We start from the raw sequence: 19,089 nt of genomic DNA on the forward strand, positions 1-19,089 counted from the left end.
TACAGGGGGACTGAACCCAGGGCCTGGAACAGCTAGCCAAGTGCTCTACTACTGAGCTACATCTCCAGATCTTCATCATTTTATTTCTTTTGAGACATGGTTTCACCAAATTGCCTAGGCTGGCGTTGAACTAGCTGTCCTCCTGTCCCATCCCCCAAGTAGGTGTAATTACAGGTTTGCAGCCACCACACCTAGCTTTATGCCTGACATTTTTATTGATATTGTTTAGATAATGTTTATTTTTAAGTAATTGTTTTTATGGATTATAATGTGATGTTTTGATCTAGGTATACATTGTAGAAAAATTCAGTCAAGCTTATCTATTCATCACCTCACTACCTTGTTTGTGTGTATGTGTGTAGAACACTAAACTCTATCATTTCAGCAGTTTTAAAGCGTGTATTACTATTAACCATGGTTATGCACTGTAATATGTCACTGAAGGCTTATTCTTCTCTCACTGAAACTTTGATCAACATCCTCTCTTTCCCCATCCCTTCTCCTTTTCCCCTCCAGTCTCTGGTAATTACCTTTTCATTCTCTATGACAGCAACTCTTTTAGATTTCACATGATAGCAATTTCATGAAGTATTTGTCTTTCTGTGCCTGACTTATTTCACTTGGAATAATGTCCTCTCCATCCATGTCCTGAATGACAGAATTTCCTTTTTTTGTAGGCTGTATACTAGTCCATTGTGTATGTATACCACATTTTCTTTATCCATTCATCCATTAATTAACTTACCTTGTGTCCAGATCTTGCTATTGTGAATAATGCTGAAATAAACATCAGAGTGTCAATTTTAACCACTATACTTTTTGAACCTGTTGCACATACTTTTTTAAAAAATTCTATCTGTGCAAATGTTGGCCATTAGTGAATAAAATTATGATTTCTTTTTTTCTAAAGAAAGAAATATATAAAACTCTTTGTATAGTTTACAAAGAGGTCAGAATTTAAACCTGAACCATTCTCCAAAAGGTTTTGAAGACCTGGGTGGTTTTTAGCTATGTGAGTATTAGATTAGTGGAACCTGCCAAGTAGCTGAAGAGTGACCCATAATGTCTCTACGGGTGTGCCTCAGAATAAGCACCTTCAGCCAGGGGAAGCTTGGATGGGTTCTATTATTTTTAACATTTTTACCTGTTTTTACTCATTCACAAATGAATAACAGATACAGAATTGATATTTAATAGTAATTATGGACATTACTCATTTTAATTCAACCCACAAAGCTATTTTGATTGCAATCCATGATTCAACTAGAAGAGTTTCTAAGTGATTTCTTTAAAGTAAGAAAGTAAAAAGAGTCCTTAAGGAGGTGTAGGCTTTGTCAGTTAGCAAGCATGAGAATAACTGGATGAAGTGAAGGATAACAAAAACAAACATACTTTCTTGGAGAAGGCTGGTGATATGTGATCCGCAGCGTGTGCTCGTTGAAGGGCAGTTCCTAGTTTTCCCTTTCTCATGGATTAATTCTATTTGTAGTACTTACAAACTGCATTTAAAAAGAAAAAAAAAAAAACACTGTGCAAACAAACACCTCTCAGAGTAGCTTCAACAGTGGAGATTGAGTGGCCACATTATTGGGAGGAACAGGGGTGGAGGGGGCTTTAAATAAATGCCTTGGAGCTCTGACCCTGTGGATCCTCTTCTCATGCAGGTGGGTTTCCCTGCAAGCGGCAGTGATAGTGGTGGCTGGGGGAGTTTTGTGACAGCTTCAGAATTATGTCATGCCAAGGGCAGTGAGAACTCTCCCCGAGAGGCCCTCCCCTCTAAAGTAGCCTGTCAGTCATTCACTTTTGGTTAAATTAACTGTGTCCTTCATGGCCTTTCTCCAGATTGACTCAGTTACTTATTCACCCACTTGTTTTTCTTTCCCACTACAAGGTAAAACCGACTGACTAGACCAGGGACTGTGCCTAATTCCTTAATCACAGCAGCCCCAGCATCTAGTAGGCCCTCAGGCAATGGTAAACAACAAACATATGAAATTCCAGGGAAGGCTCAAGCCCTCTTTTTTAAAAAAAATTGTATATTAGTGCAATATATATATATATATATATATATATATATATATATATATATATATATTATATAACTATGATAGACTTTGACATAGTTATTCAAGCATGGAATATAATTTGTTCCATTTCAGCCCCAGTGCTTCCCTTTGCCCCCTCATTCCTCCCTGTTTCCTTTCCTGTATTCTACCAGTCTGTCTGTCTGTCTCTCTTTCTAGTTTTTAAATGAGAGCATTGTAGATACACATCAAGGTGAAATGCCCTGTGGTATGTTCATCCAGGCCCATGGGTAGGTTTGGTCAGTCTCATTCTATTGTTCCTCTGTTTTCTGTCTCTCTTCCCTCCCCAATAGTCACTTCCTCTACTCCATTGATCTTTCTTCTATTTTCATGGGATTCTCTGGGTTTTTCTGCCCTTATTTTGGTCTAGCTTCAGCATCTGAGAGAAAACCTTTGATCCTTGACTTTGAGTCTGGCTTATTTCCCTTAGCATGATGTTGTTCTCCAGTTTCATCTGTTTGCCAGCAAGTGCCATCATTTCATTCTTCTTTGAGTAAAACTCCGCTGTGCAGAGAGGCCACATTTTCATTATCCATCTGTCTGTTCTCTGGTTCCCTAACTTGGTCATTGTGGATTGCTCTGCTATAAACACTGATGGGGCTAGATGGCTGTAGTGTGCTGATTTGAAGTCCTTTGGGTATGTGCTGAGGAGGGGAGAACTGGGTTAAAAGGCAGTTCCATTCAAAGTTTTCTTTCTTTGTACTCCACACTGCTTTCTGGAGTGGTTGTACTAACTTTCAGTCCCACTGACAAGGTCTGAGTCGGGTTTTCCCCACATCCTTGCCGGCCTTGATTATGATTGTATTCTTGATGATCGCCATTCTGATTGGAGCAAGATGAAAGCCCAATGTGGTTTTGACTTGTGATTCCCCAATTGTTAGAGGTGTTGAATCTTTTTCATTTATATGTCAGCCATTTGCATTACTTCTTTTGAGAAGTGTTTAGTTCTTTTGTCCATTTATTAATAGGACGGGTTTTTTTTTTTTTTTTTTTGGTTTTAGCCTGCGGCCAGCACAGGCTTCATAGGTGAAGGTTCGGCTTCATGAGAAATCCACAGGGAGTTTAAATTACAGAGAGAGACTCTAATTACCTTTAAACCAGCTCCAGGACGGTTTCTCTTAGCTCCAGCTTCCAGCTACCTATTAGGGTAGCGAGATTTACTGAAGAGGCCAGAGAGAGAGAGAGAGAGAACACGCCAGGGAGTGGACTTTTATTGAGGAATAAAAAATTCTGGAGAAAATCCCATCCAATGAAGATTAAGGGGGCAGTGTCCCAAGGTCAGGTGAGACAATTGGGTCTTCAGGGGCTGTGGTCAGGCACGCCTCCACACAGACAAGCCCTTGGACCTGAGAAGGGTGGGGAAAGCTCTGGACACAAAGATGTGTCTCAGCGCCTCTCACCCAGCCGGGGAGGTGACTCGAATCACGTGCAAGGATGGCCTCCCACATTTGGTGTTAGTTCCTTGATTTCTGGATATTAATCCCTTGTCTGAGGAGCAGTGATAAAGGTCTCCCGTTCCATAGGCTCTCTCTTCATGTTCTTGTTTTCTTTGCCGTTCTTTGCCTTTTAATTCCATGTCATCCCTCTTACTGACTCTTGGTTTTATATCTTGGGCTTCAGGAGTCTTGTTAAGAAGTCAGTGCCTGTGCCTTGGGTCCTTGGTGAGCTGCTTGTTGTCACTGTGTCTGGAAGGTTTCCATTGTGATCACAAGACCTACCAGAATCTCCTGGAGTAGGAAAGGCCAGTTTCCCACAGGAAATAGATACCGTTAGCTAAAATATTGGGGAAAGATATTGAGCAAATAATAATAAAACATCTGTCCGCCGTGTGTTTCGTGTTCTTGAAGCATGGCTTAGCGTTTCACCCAGCTGCTCGCCCTCATGCACGGGGTTGACCAGCTTCTTCACTGTGCGAGGGTGCTTGGCTGAAGGGATGGACAGGGACTGAAGTCTGGCCCAAGGCTCCGCTCAGAGTGTCCTTTTTCTGTGAAGCACTATTTTATCATTCACCCAAATTTCTGTGGTCTGTGTGCACACAGTGGCCGCAGAGCCCACTTCTCCATCCGACCCTCTAAACGGCTTGTGCTGCAGTAGGACTGCTAGGAGTAGGGGTGTGAGCAGATGTGCTGCACATCTGGATCCCATCGGCCAACTCCGAGGCACTCCCTTAGCCACATCCTGAGAGATTCTGAGAGATGACGCGTCTTGGGAAATCCCCCCTTTCCCCTTTCTTCCCCATTTTTCTACTTGGCGTTGCTTGTTGGGCCAGTGTCCTGAGCACATTTAGAGCTTTCTGAACTTCAAGCTGGCTGAATCAGGAGAGGAAGCTGCCCTCCATCCTTCTTGTTTACCTGCTTTTCTCTGCCATTTCCACTTTCATCCACCTGGTAATTCTGCTTCAAGAGGAAGAACTTGCCCATCCCTGGTCCTTTGGTGGAATAGATCTTGGGTTTGTTTTGCATTTTATTTGGTTAAAAACTTCTTTGAGGAAGTGAAATGCTATTTTTAAAAAGGCAAATGAGTTGAAGAAATAAAAACCACTCAGTCTCACTCCTGTAAAGCTGCAGATCTCTGACATTCTAGATGGGTAGTTTCCATTCCAGAAGCTCCCGGCAGCTCTTCAGGTCTTTTTCTAGTACTCAGTTTCATCTCCACTCTGCATGGGTTCCCTTCATGGGATTTTCTTATATACTGATCATCCTGCAAGGGACAAAACTGGCAACTACTGTCACTCTTTGACACCTGTGGGGAACTGGTTCCAGGACTCCCCACAGATACCCAATTCTGTGGATATTCAGGTCCTCATATGAAATGGTATTTGGATATAACCAATGCACATTCTAGCCAAAACTTTAAGTCACCTCTAGGTTATTTAGAGTACCTAGCACAGTGTAAATGCTCTGTAAAAGTTTTCTACTATCTTGTTTAGGGATGACAAGAAGAAACAGTTGTGTGTTCTCAATACAATGCATTTTCAGGGCTGGGGATATGGCTCAAGCGGTGGCGCGCTCGCCTGGCATGCGTGCGGCCCGGGTTCGATCCTCAGCACCACATACAAACAAAGATGTTGTGTCTGCCGAAAACTAAAAAATAAATATTAAAATTCTCTTTAAAAATACAGTGCATTTAAGCACATTGTCCACCTGTGATTGGTTGAACTCTTGGATGTGGAATCTGCAGGCGTGGAGGGTCCCCTGCAGCATTTCATCTACTCATTACCTTCTTAGCGCAGGTCCTTAGAAGTCTATGCTGTAATCACTTGGGGAAGTTAAAAAAAAATTGTGGGCCTCAAACATAGATATTCTTAGTAGGTTTGGGGTCCTGGAATCTATATTCTGAGAATTCCCTGGTAGGCATTCCCAGACTCCCTGTAATCAGAGGGAGGTGAGGAGGGTGAATGAAGGACAAAATGGGTGAGTCAGGCCCTCGGCCTACACAGCCCCACCTCTTTCTCCCTTTTCCACAGCTTCCTGTTTCTCTTTCTCTCCGAGGAGAGGAGGTGGATGTTCCAAGGCACAGAAAACAAATGTACTGAATAATGCAGTGGTTTTCCTTAAAACCAGCAGTACTGGTGGCAGCTCGTCTTGGTCTAGCTTGGTAGATAGGCAGTCCCATAGGTGGTGGGGCCACCTGTCCTTTATCATATCAGTGCCAGTGTCTTGATCTTGGGAGTACAGACCCACTTGGGTGTTGTTGACATACAGCCGAGGCCTTAGACCTGTCAGTCGATAGCTTTGAAAGCCCCTCCAGCTGAGGCAGCATTTGTGCAAACAGTTAGGCTCTCCACCTGAGCAGGTGGTGTGTGGCCCTGCAGCTTCAGTGCCCATCACACTCTGACTAACTTCAGTGTGTGTCTCTTTAGAGGGGCCTACTGCGGGAGGAAGGGCCAGGCAGACGTTGAGAAGTCCGGAAGTGCATTCCAGGCTTTGCTTTGGTTGGCTTGCAAATTGCAATTGAATGAATCTCTGTAATCCCTTTAATCAGTTTGGTTATTTTCTAAATAATAGAAGGATTATATTTTTTAAGTCAGTTATAGGGAATTTTTTTTGTATGTCAGAACTACGAACTACGACTATGACTGTAACCTAATTTTATATGAGGATATCTACCAGGCGTTGTTACTGTAGACATCATCATCATTTCTTATTTTAATAACAAAAGTTGATTAAGTTGTAAATAAAGTAATATGGCTTATTATTTAATGTTTAAAGTATAGTGAATGCTATCTACTTTATCTTGTGTATGTAAAAGTTGGTATCATTAGATTGAGTCCTCTATAGTAATTGTTATTTCATAGATTCATCCACTGTGGAACTTCAGAGGCCGCTAAAGAACTTACATGGGAATTAGTTACATAAAGTATGCAAAAATAAGAAATGCTTTTACCAAGATCGAGCACAAAAAATAACTCTGTAGTTTCTTTGTGCAAAGCAATTATGTGGCACAGAACAGTTGTTTCTGGCCCACAGAATCTAGTGTGAGCACCTTAGGCTGCTTAAGATGCGTTTTATACTTTAACTCTGCAAATTTAGGTAGCAGGATAGTTCATCTGATTTTTAAACCTTGATTTCTTTTTTCCTGGCAGATCCAGTTCCGAGGTGGAGCTTCTGAGCATCCTTGATTCGTGGAGGAAGCGCTGCCGAAGGATGGAATCAACAGCTTAACCTCGGCAGGTGTCTGGGTGGCTCTGGTTCATCTGCTATGGTCGCGGAGCCTGAGGTCTAAGGAATACAGGGACTTTTGTGATGACAATATGACTAATAGTAAAGGAAGATCTATTAGCAATAAAACAAGTGGTGGTTTCAGTAGTGGAGAAGGTTTTGTCGATTGGACTTTAAATTTAAATACAATTCAGTCTGACAAGTTTTTAAACTTACTGTTGAGCATGGTTCCAGTAATTTACCAGAAAAGCCAGGAAGACAGGCACAAAAAGACCAATGGCCTTTGGCAAGATGGGTTGTCAGGGGCAGGCCAGGCGTTCAGTAGCAGGTCCGAGCAGCACGTGGAGTACCACGGTTTCTCCGAGCAGCCTTTCCATGGGAGCAGTGGGCACGCGCCCTCAAACTGCAGTCCCAAGTACGACGACTATGCCAACTACAACTACTGTGACGGCAAGGAGGCCTCAGAAATGACTGCCATGCTGCAGGGCGAAGACGTGTCCAGTGAGGGCGACGAGGACATCATTGTGGAAACAAGCCAAAAGTTGCCCAAGGAATCCAGCGGCATCATGGCCCTGCAGATCCTGGTGCCGTTTCTGCTGGCTGGATTTGGCACGGTTTCAGCCGGCATGGTTTTGGATATAGTCCAGGTGAGTGCTCAGGTTAACCCTGCTCTCTTTCTGGTCATTCCATCCTCATTGAAATGCTCTGTTCGCATAGGTTAAGAATTTCAAAACAGCCAGCCAACCTACTTTCTCGATTTCTGAAGTGCTGGGATTTGAACTCAGGGCCTCGTGCATGCTAGGGAGACGCTCCACCACTGAGCTTCATCCCTAGATCAGAATAGTCCTTCTGGCCATAAAGTAATTCAAAACAAGTTAGTTCACACAAAACCCAGGACTTGGATATATCGCTGTGATAGCGTGTATGAAGCCCTGATTTTGATCCCCAGTATAAAAAGGGAGAAAGGAAAAAGTCAATAAATGTTTTATTAAATACTTGTTACTATAGTCAGTAAAAGTTAATATGTGCTCATTAAAACGAATCCAAACATTAAAGAGTATTAGGTAAAAGATGGAATCACCTCTACTATTCATCTCCAAACTCATACTCCCTCCTTCCAGAGATTACCACTGTTGAGGCTTTTTTCTGTGGTGTATTTATACATATCTGAGTTCTTTTCAGAAATAAAGATGAAATGCTACATATACTTTTCTGCAACTCATTTTCATTATTTAGTAATACATATTGTACACACATTGGTTCTCAAAGATTTCTGCATTTAAAATGAGTGCTTTGGCTGGGGACTAAGCTCAGTGGTAGAGCACTGGCCTAGCATGTGTGAAGCCCTGGTTCAATCCCCAGTAATTCAAAAACAAATAAAAATAAAAATGGCATTAAAAATAAGTGCTTGATGTTCCATTATATGTATATACCAAAATTTATTTATTCTTCTTCCATGCTGCTGTTCCAGTAAATATCCTGGTGAATGTATCTAAATGTATCTTTATGTACTTGAACTAATATGTTCATAGGTTATGAAATATATAAGAAATAAAATTTTTTTTGGTAGTACTGGGGATTGAGCTCAGCGCTTTGCACTTGCTAGGCAAACATTCGGCTACTTCCCAGTCCTTTGTTTTTTAAATTTTATTTTGAGACTGGGTTTCCTTAAGTTGCCTAGGTTGGCCTCAAACTTGAGATCCTCTTGCTTCAGCCTCCTGAGTAACTGGGATTATAGGCATGTGCTATGATGCCCAGCTCATAGAATACATCTAAAAAATGAGATTTCTGCCAGACGCAGTCGCTCAGGAGGCTGAGGCAGGAGGATGGCGAGTTCAAAGCCAGCCTCAGCAAAAGCGAGGTGCTAAACAACTCAGTGAGACCCTTTCTCTAAATAAAATATATAAATAGGGCGGGGGATGTGTCTCAGTGGTCAAGGGCCCCTGAGTTCAATCCCCAGTACCCTGCACCCAAAAAAGAGATTCTGAAATTCAAATGGCCAACAAATACATGAAAAAATGTTCAACACCTTTTGCAATTAGGAAGATGCAAATCTAATTACACTGAGATTTCATCTCCTTCTAGTCAGATTGTCAGTCATTGAATACAGATATGGCCGAGCTCATAGGCACACTCCTGTTAACTGGAGGCTGAAGCAGGAGGATCAAAGTTCAAGGCCAGCCTCAGCGATTTAGTGAGACCCTCAGAAACATAGACCCTGTCTCAAAATAAAAAAATAAAAAGGACTGGATATGTACCTAAGTGGTAAAGTACTGCTGAGTTCAATTCCCAGTAAACATCCCACAAAAATACAAATAATAATAAATGCTGGCAAAGTTGCAGGAAAAAGAAACACTTCTATGCTATTGGTGGGGCTGTAAATTACGGTAGCTATTGTGGAGGTCAGCAAGGAGGATTCTCAAAAGACTGGACATAGCACCACCACATGACCTGGCTCTACCACTCCTGGGTGTTTATCCAAAGGAATTAGCACACTACAGCGATCCTTGCATTCCCATGTTTATAGCAGCACAATTCAGAATCGCCAAGTCATGGAATCTGCTTAGGTGTCCAACAGCAGACGACTGGATAATGTGGTGTATACAACAGAAGTTTATTTAGCCATATGAAAAATGAAATCATGTCATTTGCAGGGAAAAGGATGGAACTCGAGAACATTCTGTCAAGTGGGATTAGTCAGAACCAGAAAATGCAGGGCCATAGGTTTTTCTCTCATGTGGAAGCCCCAGAGTAGAAGGAAAGAAAAGGGACCTTAGGAAAATAGACCAGGAGACCCGAGGGAGAAGGGGAGAGGAAGTGGGGGTACAAAGGATGAAACAAGCCAAATTTTGACTGTGCATCTGTGAGGATATCACAACGAAGTCCATTATTAGGTAAAACTGTAACTCACCAATCAAAACACGAGTCTGCTGGGTGTTAGGGAGTGTGTGTGTTTGTAATTTTGCAGATATGTCCCATCTTGCACTCCTACCATAGATACATGATACTCTTATTTTCCTACACCACATCAGCGCTGGGTATTCTTGATCTTTTTAATTTTTGCCAAGTTGTGGGAAAATATTATTGGGTTTTAATCAACTTTATCTTTCTACTGGTTTCTTGGTGCTGGGGGTGAACTCAAGCCGCGTGCTTGCTAGGCAGGTGCTCCAGCCCTGAGCTTCACCCAGCCCTCAGCGTTTTTTGATGGTTCTTAATGTTTTGTGTTTTCCATGTCTTTATTTTAGCCATGGTGATTTTTTTCTGTCAATTACTATTTTTGTATCTTTTATTCATTTTAAAAATGGATGTGCTACTTACTGATTTGTAGGGGGTTTAAATGTATTGTGGGGGCTGGGGATGTGGCCCAAGTGGTAGTGCACTCGCCTGGCATGCTTGCGCCCCGGGTTCGATCCTCAGCACCACATACAAACAAAAGGTTCTAGGTCAAACCCTCTCCTCCCGTGCCACTTAAATGTATTGTGGTTACAGAACTATTTTTCTGAAGTAGTAAATTGTCAAAATGTGCTATCATTTTCCGTCAGTTTTAATCCTTCCTAGGAAAGTTGACCACAGCCAGTGTGTTAGGCAGGGTATCTTGTAATTTGCTTTTTATTATTTGCTTCCTAAAAGAATCTCAGGTTATTTGTGACTCTGAGCCATCAGTAGATAGCATTTTTATCTAAATGGAAATGTACACAAATAGAAACATTCCCACCAGCAGAGGACAAAAGGAACTGTATTAAGTTTTTTTTAACAGAAGATAACACCAAAGGGGGACCGACCCCACCTAACATTTGAAATATGATTGTTTCAGGTTATTATGATGGTGTCACAGATGCCACAGTGGATAAGCTGTCTTTGGTTGGATTTTTTTTCTGATATACTAATCATTGTGAAGAAACACCATTTAGCTGGTGGCTCCTATAAGAATAACATGTTAGGGGACAGAGTGGCAGAGTATTTACGTGGCTCTTCATGTGCATTCCTCCGGTGTCGTGTTTGCTTGTGTCTTGTTAGTGTTGGAAAAAATAGCACATGTATAATTAATTAAAGGTCCTGTGGACTTTAGGACTACTGGCCTCATGACTTTATAGTGTCAAACCTTAGTACTAAAAATGGCAAAAACAGTATGTAAATGTTTTGAAGGATTTTATTTATGCTTTTAAAAACTTTTTATTTGTAAAACTTAATACATTCAGAGTGTACAAAGCAAAAACATTAGAGCTTGGTGGATTTTTATATTACAAACTGCCATATAACCATCAACCAGCTCAAGAAACAGCATCTGTACAATCCTTCATTAGCCTTCTTTGTGTCCGTAAGTTTCATGGGACTGTATTTTCATTTATTTTCATTGCTGCATAGTACTCCATTGTATGAATGTCCTGCAATTTCTCTATTCTACTATTGATGGACATTAAGAGAAAGGGTGTGCTTAGCTGGGCAAGCACTCTCCTCGATTGTAGGTGTTCGTGTGTACAAATTTGTTGGCTCTGTGTATAGATATGGGATTTCCAGGTCTCAGAATATGTAGGTACTCAAGTTTAATAGATGTGAGGTGGCTTTCCAAACTAATTGTGCCAATTTTCCCTCTAGTTAGCAGTGTACAAGAGATCCCACTGGTCTGTGTGCTTATTTATACTTGGAATCTGCTCTTTCTGATTTCAGGGATTCTCACACATGCAGGTGGCTTCTCATCATGGTGTTAGTGGGGATCTCTCTGATGACTAATGATGCATGCTGATCATTTGGATATGCCTGGCGAAATGTCCTTGCTGATTTTTTTCTGTTTTTCTTAAGAGGCTTGTAGGAGTTATTTATATTTCTTGAATATAAACTTTTTAGTTCTATGTATTAAAAATATCTATTCCCCTGGCTTGCCTTTTTATTCTTTCCTTGGTGCATTTTGATGAGGAAAACTTCTTAACTTTGAAACATTTCTTCCTCCTACTTTCCCTTGGTTTGTCTTGTCTCTTTAGAAATCCTCCCATACCCTGTGGTGATTAAGATGTCCTTATGTCACCTTCTTAGTGCTTTGGTGCTTCCTTTTGCTTTTAGACCATCCCTTGCCTGGACTGACTTTTTGTTCAGAGTGGGAAGTGGGGGCTGTATTTTTTCTTTCCACGTACATTTCCTGTTGTATCTATGCTGTTACATAATTGCTCTCAAAATAATATGTCAAATTTTGAAAGGAATACAAAGCAGACTGAACTTTGGCCACTGCCTGGCCCTGCTCCTTGTGGTGAGTCAGGTGCGGTCTGCATGGGGTGCCTGTGCCCTTGGTCCTTTGTGTGTTTAAGGATCCTGGCTCCATCCCTGCTGTCCCCTGGCTCTGGTACAAGTCTTGGTATGGAGTAGAGGTGTTCTCCTTGCCTTGTTCATCCTCAGAAGTGCTTCAGTGATTCTTTGCCCTCTGCATTTCCATCTGCCCTCTTACTTCCCAGAACTGGGAATTGAGCCCAGTGGTACTTTACCACTGAGCTATATCCTCAGCCCTTTTAATATTTTGAGACAGATTCTCATTAAATTGCTGAGGCTCTTGCTAAATTCCTGAGGCTGGCCTTGAACTTTTGATCCTGCTCCTCCTATCTCGGCATCCCTGAGCTGATAGGCTTTTACTTTTGTGCCTGGCCTATTTTATTTTTGAGACTGGGTCTCTCTAAATTGCCCAGGCTGGGTTTGAATTTAAGATCATCCTGCCTTAGCCTTCTGAGTTCCTGGTATTACAGGCTTGTGGCCCTGTGCTGGGATTATTCATGGATTTTTTTTAAATACATGATAGAGGAATGTATTCTAATTCTTATGACACATATATAACACAATTTTTCATATCTTTGTATAAAGTATGTGGCCCAGTGGTAGAGCGCTTGCCTAGCACTGCAAGGCCCTGGGCCCAATCCTCAGCACCACATAAAAATAAATAAATAAAATAAACATATTCTGTCCAACTACAACCATCCGCCTGCATTCTGGTATAGTTCTGTCAGTTTCCACAGAAACAGTCGCTGCAGTTGTGATTTCGATTGCGTTTCACCTCGGGGAGAATCGACTCTCAGTGCTTGGTGATCTAACTCGGCCTCGACCTGTCCTCTGTGGAGGTCACTCTGTTTTGTTTTTAATACTGGAATCAAATCCAGGGCCTTGCGCTGGCTGGGCAAGCACTCTCCTCGAGCTACTCCCAAGAAGGATCGCTTCCATTGCCCTCAGGGGTGTTTTAGAGTTTTTTTTTTTTTTAAAAAAACAACTTCAAACCCTGGGCCTCAAACCCTGAGGTTCAAACCCGGTGCCTCCCATGTACTAGGCAAGTGCTCCATCACTGAGCCCAGCCCCAGCTGTTTTAGTTTTGAACATAGAACTTTTACATTTTTTGATTAGATTCATTCCCGGTTATTTGATGCTATTTGATGTTGGTGTCGGTGGTATGGTTCCCTAAGAAATCCATTTTCTGTGTGTTGTAGGTATGTAAATTGTTTTTTCTTTATTGACCTGTGTCTAGCAACTTTGTTAAAGTCCTGTGTTAAGGTTAATAATTTATGTGTAGATTCATTTTGAATTTCTTCAGCATAACTAACCATCGTCTGTAAAAAATCGCATTTTCCCCTGAGCCTTGTGCACTGGACTACTTTTTCTTGCTGATCAGTTCGGGGCCTGTTAGAAGCTGTGACAGCAGGAAGCTTTCTAGTTCCCAGAGCTTCCCACATTTCACCTTTAAATATGGGGTTTGCTATTGGGTTTTATAATACTCTTTATCAAATTAAGACTTTTTTTTTTGGTATTGGGGAGTGAATCCAGGGGAGCTTACCCACTAAGCCATGTCCCCAGGCCACCCCCTTTGTATTTTTTTCAGAGATGGGGTCTCACTGAGTTACCTGGGACCTCACTAAGTTTCTGAGGCTGGCTTTGAACTTGCAATTCTCCTACCTCAGCTCCCGAGCCACTGGGATTATGGGATACAGGCGTGCACCACCACGCCCGGCAAGACTCTCTTTTTTAAGCTTACTAATGTTTCTTTTTAAAAAAAAATGTGCATGGATGTTGACTGATCAAATGCTTTTTCTCTTTTTATTGATATATTGATTTTTTCCTTTATTGCAATGTTCAATAACATTTATTAAACCCTACATTTCTGGAATAAATATAACCAGTCTAAATGTTGCTTTTGTAAAACTCTGGTCAAGTTTGCTAATGTTTTGTTGAGAATTTTGGCACGTGTATCTGTGGGTAAGATTAACCTGTAATGGTCTTTGTAGCTGGCAGATTTCTGTATCAAGGTAATGCTGGTCCCTTAAATGGATTTGAAAATACTCTTTCCCTTTCTATTCTTTGTAAGGGTTTATGTAACTGTCATTATTTATTTACATGTTTGCTATGATTCTTGACGAAGACCTCTTGGCCTGGAACTCTCTCTCTGGGAAGTTTATCTGCCAGGCTGGTTTTCAGCTCCTGGATCAGTTGATCCTCCTGCTGCAGCCTGGTTGCTGGGACAGGTGCACACACTACACCCAACTATAACTCGGGTTTTTAAAAGCCTCCGGACTAATCAGATTTCCTTCCTTCCTTCCTTCCTTCCTTCCTTCCTTCCTTCCTTCCTTCCTTCCTTCCTTTGTTTTGGTGAATTTTCTTTTCATAGACATTTGTTCCATCCGTTTGTATTTCAGTTACTGTGTCCGTCTTAGATTTTCTGTTAGGCGCATTTCTCCAGTATGTGTTCTTCCCCTTCTTCCTGGATGAACGCTGTGAGGTCCATCTGGCCCATGGTTTGGTTTGATTCTGATGGTTCTTCATGGTCTTCTTTGTTAGATGGACTTGTGCTGGTGACAGTGGGGTGTCTGTTACTGTATTGGAGCTTCTCTCCCACTTTTGTCTGCTCAGGTTTGTTTCGTGTCATTGGGAGGGTCCCAGCAGGGGGTGTGTGTCTATTTACAATTGATATTTCCTTGTTGAGGGGATCCCATGTGGTTGCCTGGTGAGCTGCTCTGTTGGCCCACCTTTGTCCTGCTCCTTGGGGTTCCCTCTGTGTGATGGCCTTCTCTGTCCCTCCACTCTACTCGGTGGCTTTACCAGGAAGTGAGCTTCCTGTAGGGAACGTGCCTGTCCCCGTGTCCCCGGTGCTGCTTTTGTGTTTTGTTGTAATCCAGTCAGATGGTCTGAATCTACACGGAGAATTTACTCCTCTTACTCCCAGGGTTTGATTGATAAGTAGTGACATGCTCTTGTCGTTTGATGCATGTTTTTGCAGGTTGTCCCCTGTGTCTACCCGTGTTCCTTTCTTCTTGCTCATCTTTGAGGCTTGGTTTTTGGTGTTGATAGGTCCTCCTCCTGTGATTAAAGAGAAAGTATCTGTGGTAAGAGGTGGCACACACCTGTAATCCCAGCTACTCAGGAGGCCGAGGCAGGAGGATCACAAGTTGGAGGTCAGTGTTGGCCATTTAGTAAGACCCTGCTTCAAAAAAAAAAAAAAAAAGAAAGAAAGAAAAGAAAAGGGCTGGAGATGTAGCTGAATGTTAGAGTGCTTGCCTAGCATACACAAGGCCCTGGGTTCAATTCCAGTACTGATGCCCCCCCCCAAAAAAAAAGTGTCTCAGAAAACCAATATAAAATAAGAAATGAGGATGATAATGTCCAGTTCCAAGACCTGACAGGTTACGCAGTGCCCAACAGGCACACATTATTCTGTTAGTAAATAATCATGATTATATGAAATGCCATTATGTTTTTTTTTTTTTTTTTACTGAATTGTCTCTTTCAATGTTGGTAGGTCCTCCTCTTCCTCCCTTCTGTGTCTGCTGTAGCGCGCTTTGTGCTTCTGCCTGGTGTCTTGAGCGGTCCCATCCTTTTGCGTCTAGCTTGGGACTCCCTCACACACTTCTGCTAAAGTTAGCTGTGGGGATGAATTTTCTGAAATTTTCTGGTCTTGGAAAGACTTTCTTTTTAGTTTCTGAAGGATACCTTCAGAAACAAATGACTACTAAATTTTTGGGGAAAATACTTATTATTTCGAGACAACTACTTAATAATAGGACTTCTACATATTTCTTTTGTCCTAGAGATGCCATGAACACCTTTCTGAGATACTGAGAGTGCCAGGACTAAGAAAGTTTGGGAGCTTCTAGCACAGGCCTGGCGGTGGAGAGAAAAGAATGTTTGGGGCAAAGATAGGAAGTCAGTGATTCACATCTCTTACACACCAGTGCCGAGTCGTTGGGGATTACATAGTAATTCTGTTTGGTTATAAATTTTTGATTTGAATTGGACTAGAAAATAGTAGCCCAAAGGGGTACATCTCAGCAGGCCCAAAGTGTGACATCAGCCCATTGTTTCTGTCTAGGTAGGTGTGAGAAAAATGATCTAAAATGTATTCTAGAATCATGTCTGGGATTTGATAAAAGCCGTACCTGGCTCCTAGGTCTGTGGTTGAGATGAAATGCGGGAGTCTAAAGAACAGGGTCTGGAGCAGTGAGTGCATGTTAGATACTGTTAGTGTCACTGTTATCACCTGTTATTCACATCGTCATGGCCATCACTATCATTCCGGCCTGGAAGGAGGCTATTCTATTAGCACACTCAATTTTTTGTGTGTGTGAGGCTCTGGAGATGGAGACCAGGGCCTCACTAGGCAAGTAGTCTGCCACTGAGCTACCTCCCCAGGTCTCCATAGGAGAATTTTAACCCATTAGAAAATATGGACAACACTGATTACCTATTTTTATTAAGACTAGAGATCTAGGGTGCCACTGGAATCCCAGTCCTTCCTTCCTTCCTTCCTTCCTTCCTTCCTTCCTTCCTTCCTTCCTTCCTTCCTTTTTTCTTTCTTTTCTTTTTTTTTATGTGTGTGTGCACGTGCATTTGCGCTAGGGACAGAACCCAGGGCCCTGTATATGCCAGATAAGTGCTTTACCACTGAGCTACGTCTCTGGCCTGCCCCCACTCCCCCCCACCCCTCCCCATATCCTTAGTTGGATCTTTTAACTGGGATTTTATAGAAGACTGATCTGACAAACATTTCTGAACACTTTAAGCCCCAGTTATACTTTTTTTATTATTATTTTTTGAACGCAGAGGTTCTTTACCAATGAGCCACCTCCCCAACCCTTTTTATTTTTTTATTATGAGACAGGGCCTCACTTCATTGTTGAGGCTGGCTTTGCATCCTCCTGCCTCAGCCTCCTGAGTTGCTGGGATTATAGGTGTGTACTACTGCACCCAGCTTCCCAGTTATACACTTGTTTGGAATAGCCTATAGGGAAACTTTGGGAACAAATTGTACTTTTCTTTCATTTATCTGATGGGTTTAAATTTTATTTTCTCACCTGTCTTGGTATTAGTGATAAGATGTGTGTTCCTGATACTTTTTGGCATGAAGTTACTATTCTTAGCCCATAAAATCTCCTACTGTGGCAATCATATCTTAATAGCATTTTTAAAATATCATTTTGTGTTATTAAAGTATTTATGTGGTCTTTTCAGTTTAGCGTAAGTACTTTCTTATCTCTTATTTAACTGTCGTAGTATTTCTTCAAGGGCTAGACAGGGTGGATGTTATCTTCATTTCATAAATGAAAAATTAAGATTAGAAAGATAATGTGAGTCATCTAGGATCATGCAGCTAGGTTGTGACAGATCCATGGCCAGAAAAACAAACTTTACGGGCTGGGGCTGTGGCTCAGCTGCAGAGCTCTTGCCTAGCATGCATGAGGCACTGGGTTGGATCCTCAGCACCACATAAAAATAAATGAATAAAATAAAGGCATTCTGTCTATCTACAACTACAAAAAAAAAAATTAAAAACCCAAATTTTATTTACTATCATTGATAATATTATTAAAATTTTATTATTCTGGTTTAGTGCTGTTTATGATCTTGTATTCTACACCCTCTTGGCTTCACACCCTAAAATAGGGGGACAGAACCCAGGACTGCTCAGAACTCCTGAAGTCAATTGCATTCCCATCTTTTGACCTTGGGAAAATCATTGAATATGTCTGGATCTTCATTTCTTTTTTATATTATTTTTTGGTACTGGGGATTTAATCCCGGGGCACTTATTCACATCATTGAGCCTCATCCCTAGCCCTTTATATATTTTTTTAAGAGAGAGAGAGAGAGAATTTTTTAATATTTTATTTTTTAGTTTTCGGCAGACACAACATCTTTATTTGTATGTGATGCTGAGGATCCAACCCAGTGCCGTGCATGCCAGGCAAGCATGTTACTGCTTGAGCCACATCCCCAGCCCCTCTTTATGTTTTTGAGACAGGGTCTCACTAAGTTGCTTAGGACCCTGCTGAATTGCTGAGGCTGGCCTTGAGCTAGCAGTCCTCCCGCCTCAGCCTCCTGAGCTGGTGGAATGACAGGAGTATGCCATCTAGCATAATTTATTTTATTTCTTTTTTTTAAATGTATTTTATTCGTTGTAGTTGATCACAGTACCTTTTTATTTTATTTATTTATTTTTATGTGGTGCTGAGGATCGAACCCAGTGCCTCTCATGTGCTAGGCGAGCAGCATACTACTGAGCCACAACCCCAGCCCTTGAATCTTTATTTCTTAATTTGTGAAATTTGGTAATCATAGTAGTGTAATTTTCTTGTGAGGTTGTTGTAATTAGTGTTGGAACCAAGGTTCAAATTCAGAAGGTCTGGTTTTAGAGCCTGTGCTTTTAACCTAGTTATGCTAACTCTTGCCGTCATAAAGTGATGAAAAATTCACAAGTTTTGGGATTGTGTGTTGTGTGCTAGTATAGAATGTGAGGTAGTGACTGTCGGCTGTCACCACTACTGCCCCTGAGTCTTCTAAAGCCCCAACGCACAGCAGGTAGGGCTAAGCTATATGTTCCCTGTTTTGGTGACCAGTGTGGCACTTCAGGATGTCGGTGCAAAGTTGGGGAGTGGGGAGAAAGGGGATTTTTCGAAATGTCTTTGTTTTAAGGTGGTTTTTAAATAACATCAGAAATTTTTATTTTTCTTATTTTTTTAATTTTTCTTTCAGCACTGGGAGGTGTTCAAAAACGTAACAGAAGTTTTCATTTTAGTTCCTGCCCTTCTCGGTCTCAAAGGGAACTTGGAAATGACACTGGCATCCAGATTGTCCACCGCAGTAAGTTTTTTCCTACCTCATAGTGTATGTATCACTTATACTATTTCCTTTATTAGGAAGAACTTGTATCAGGAAAAATGTTTTTCCCTCTGTCTGTCTGAGTCTCTGGCCCTTAGGGTTGTAACTGATCCCATAAATTGAGTGTCCTCAGGGTTGTCTGATCTGAGAGCTAGAGACCTGTGTTTGTCACGAGAAGTAACCTACTTGTCTCCTTTGATGGGGTAAGTCAGATGCTCAGAGTCTTTCTG

At 41.7% G+C, this 19,089-nt stretch overlaps 1 protein-coding gene across 1 annotated transcript in view; it reads left to right on the forward strand.

Moving 5' to 3' along the window:
• The window catches only part of LOC308633206 (solute carrier family 41 member 2-like), a gene marked incomplete at its 3' end in the record, with an annotated part of 53,096 nt that overhangs the window by 15,311 nt on the left and 18,696 nt on the right, over window positions 1-19,089 (forward strand). Inside the window, exons 2-3 of the mRNA XM_081265741.1 lie at window positions 6,670-7,392; window positions 18,734-18,841. Of these exons, the coding sequence (XP_081121867.1) occupies window positions 6,838-7,392; window positions 18,734-18,841 (663 nt within the window). The 5' untranslated portion in view covers window positions 6,670-6,837. The remainder of the gene's footprint in view (window positions 1-6,669; window positions 7,393-18,733; window positions 18,842-19,089) is intronic.

Source organism: Spermophilus citellus, assembly GCF_964194105.1.
Source record: "Spermophilus citellus genome assembly, chromosome: 14".
In the NCBI taxonomy this organism is placed as follows: domain Eukaryota; kingdom Metazoa; phylum Chordata; class Mammalia; order Rodentia; family Sciuridae; genus Spermophilus; species Spermophilus citellus.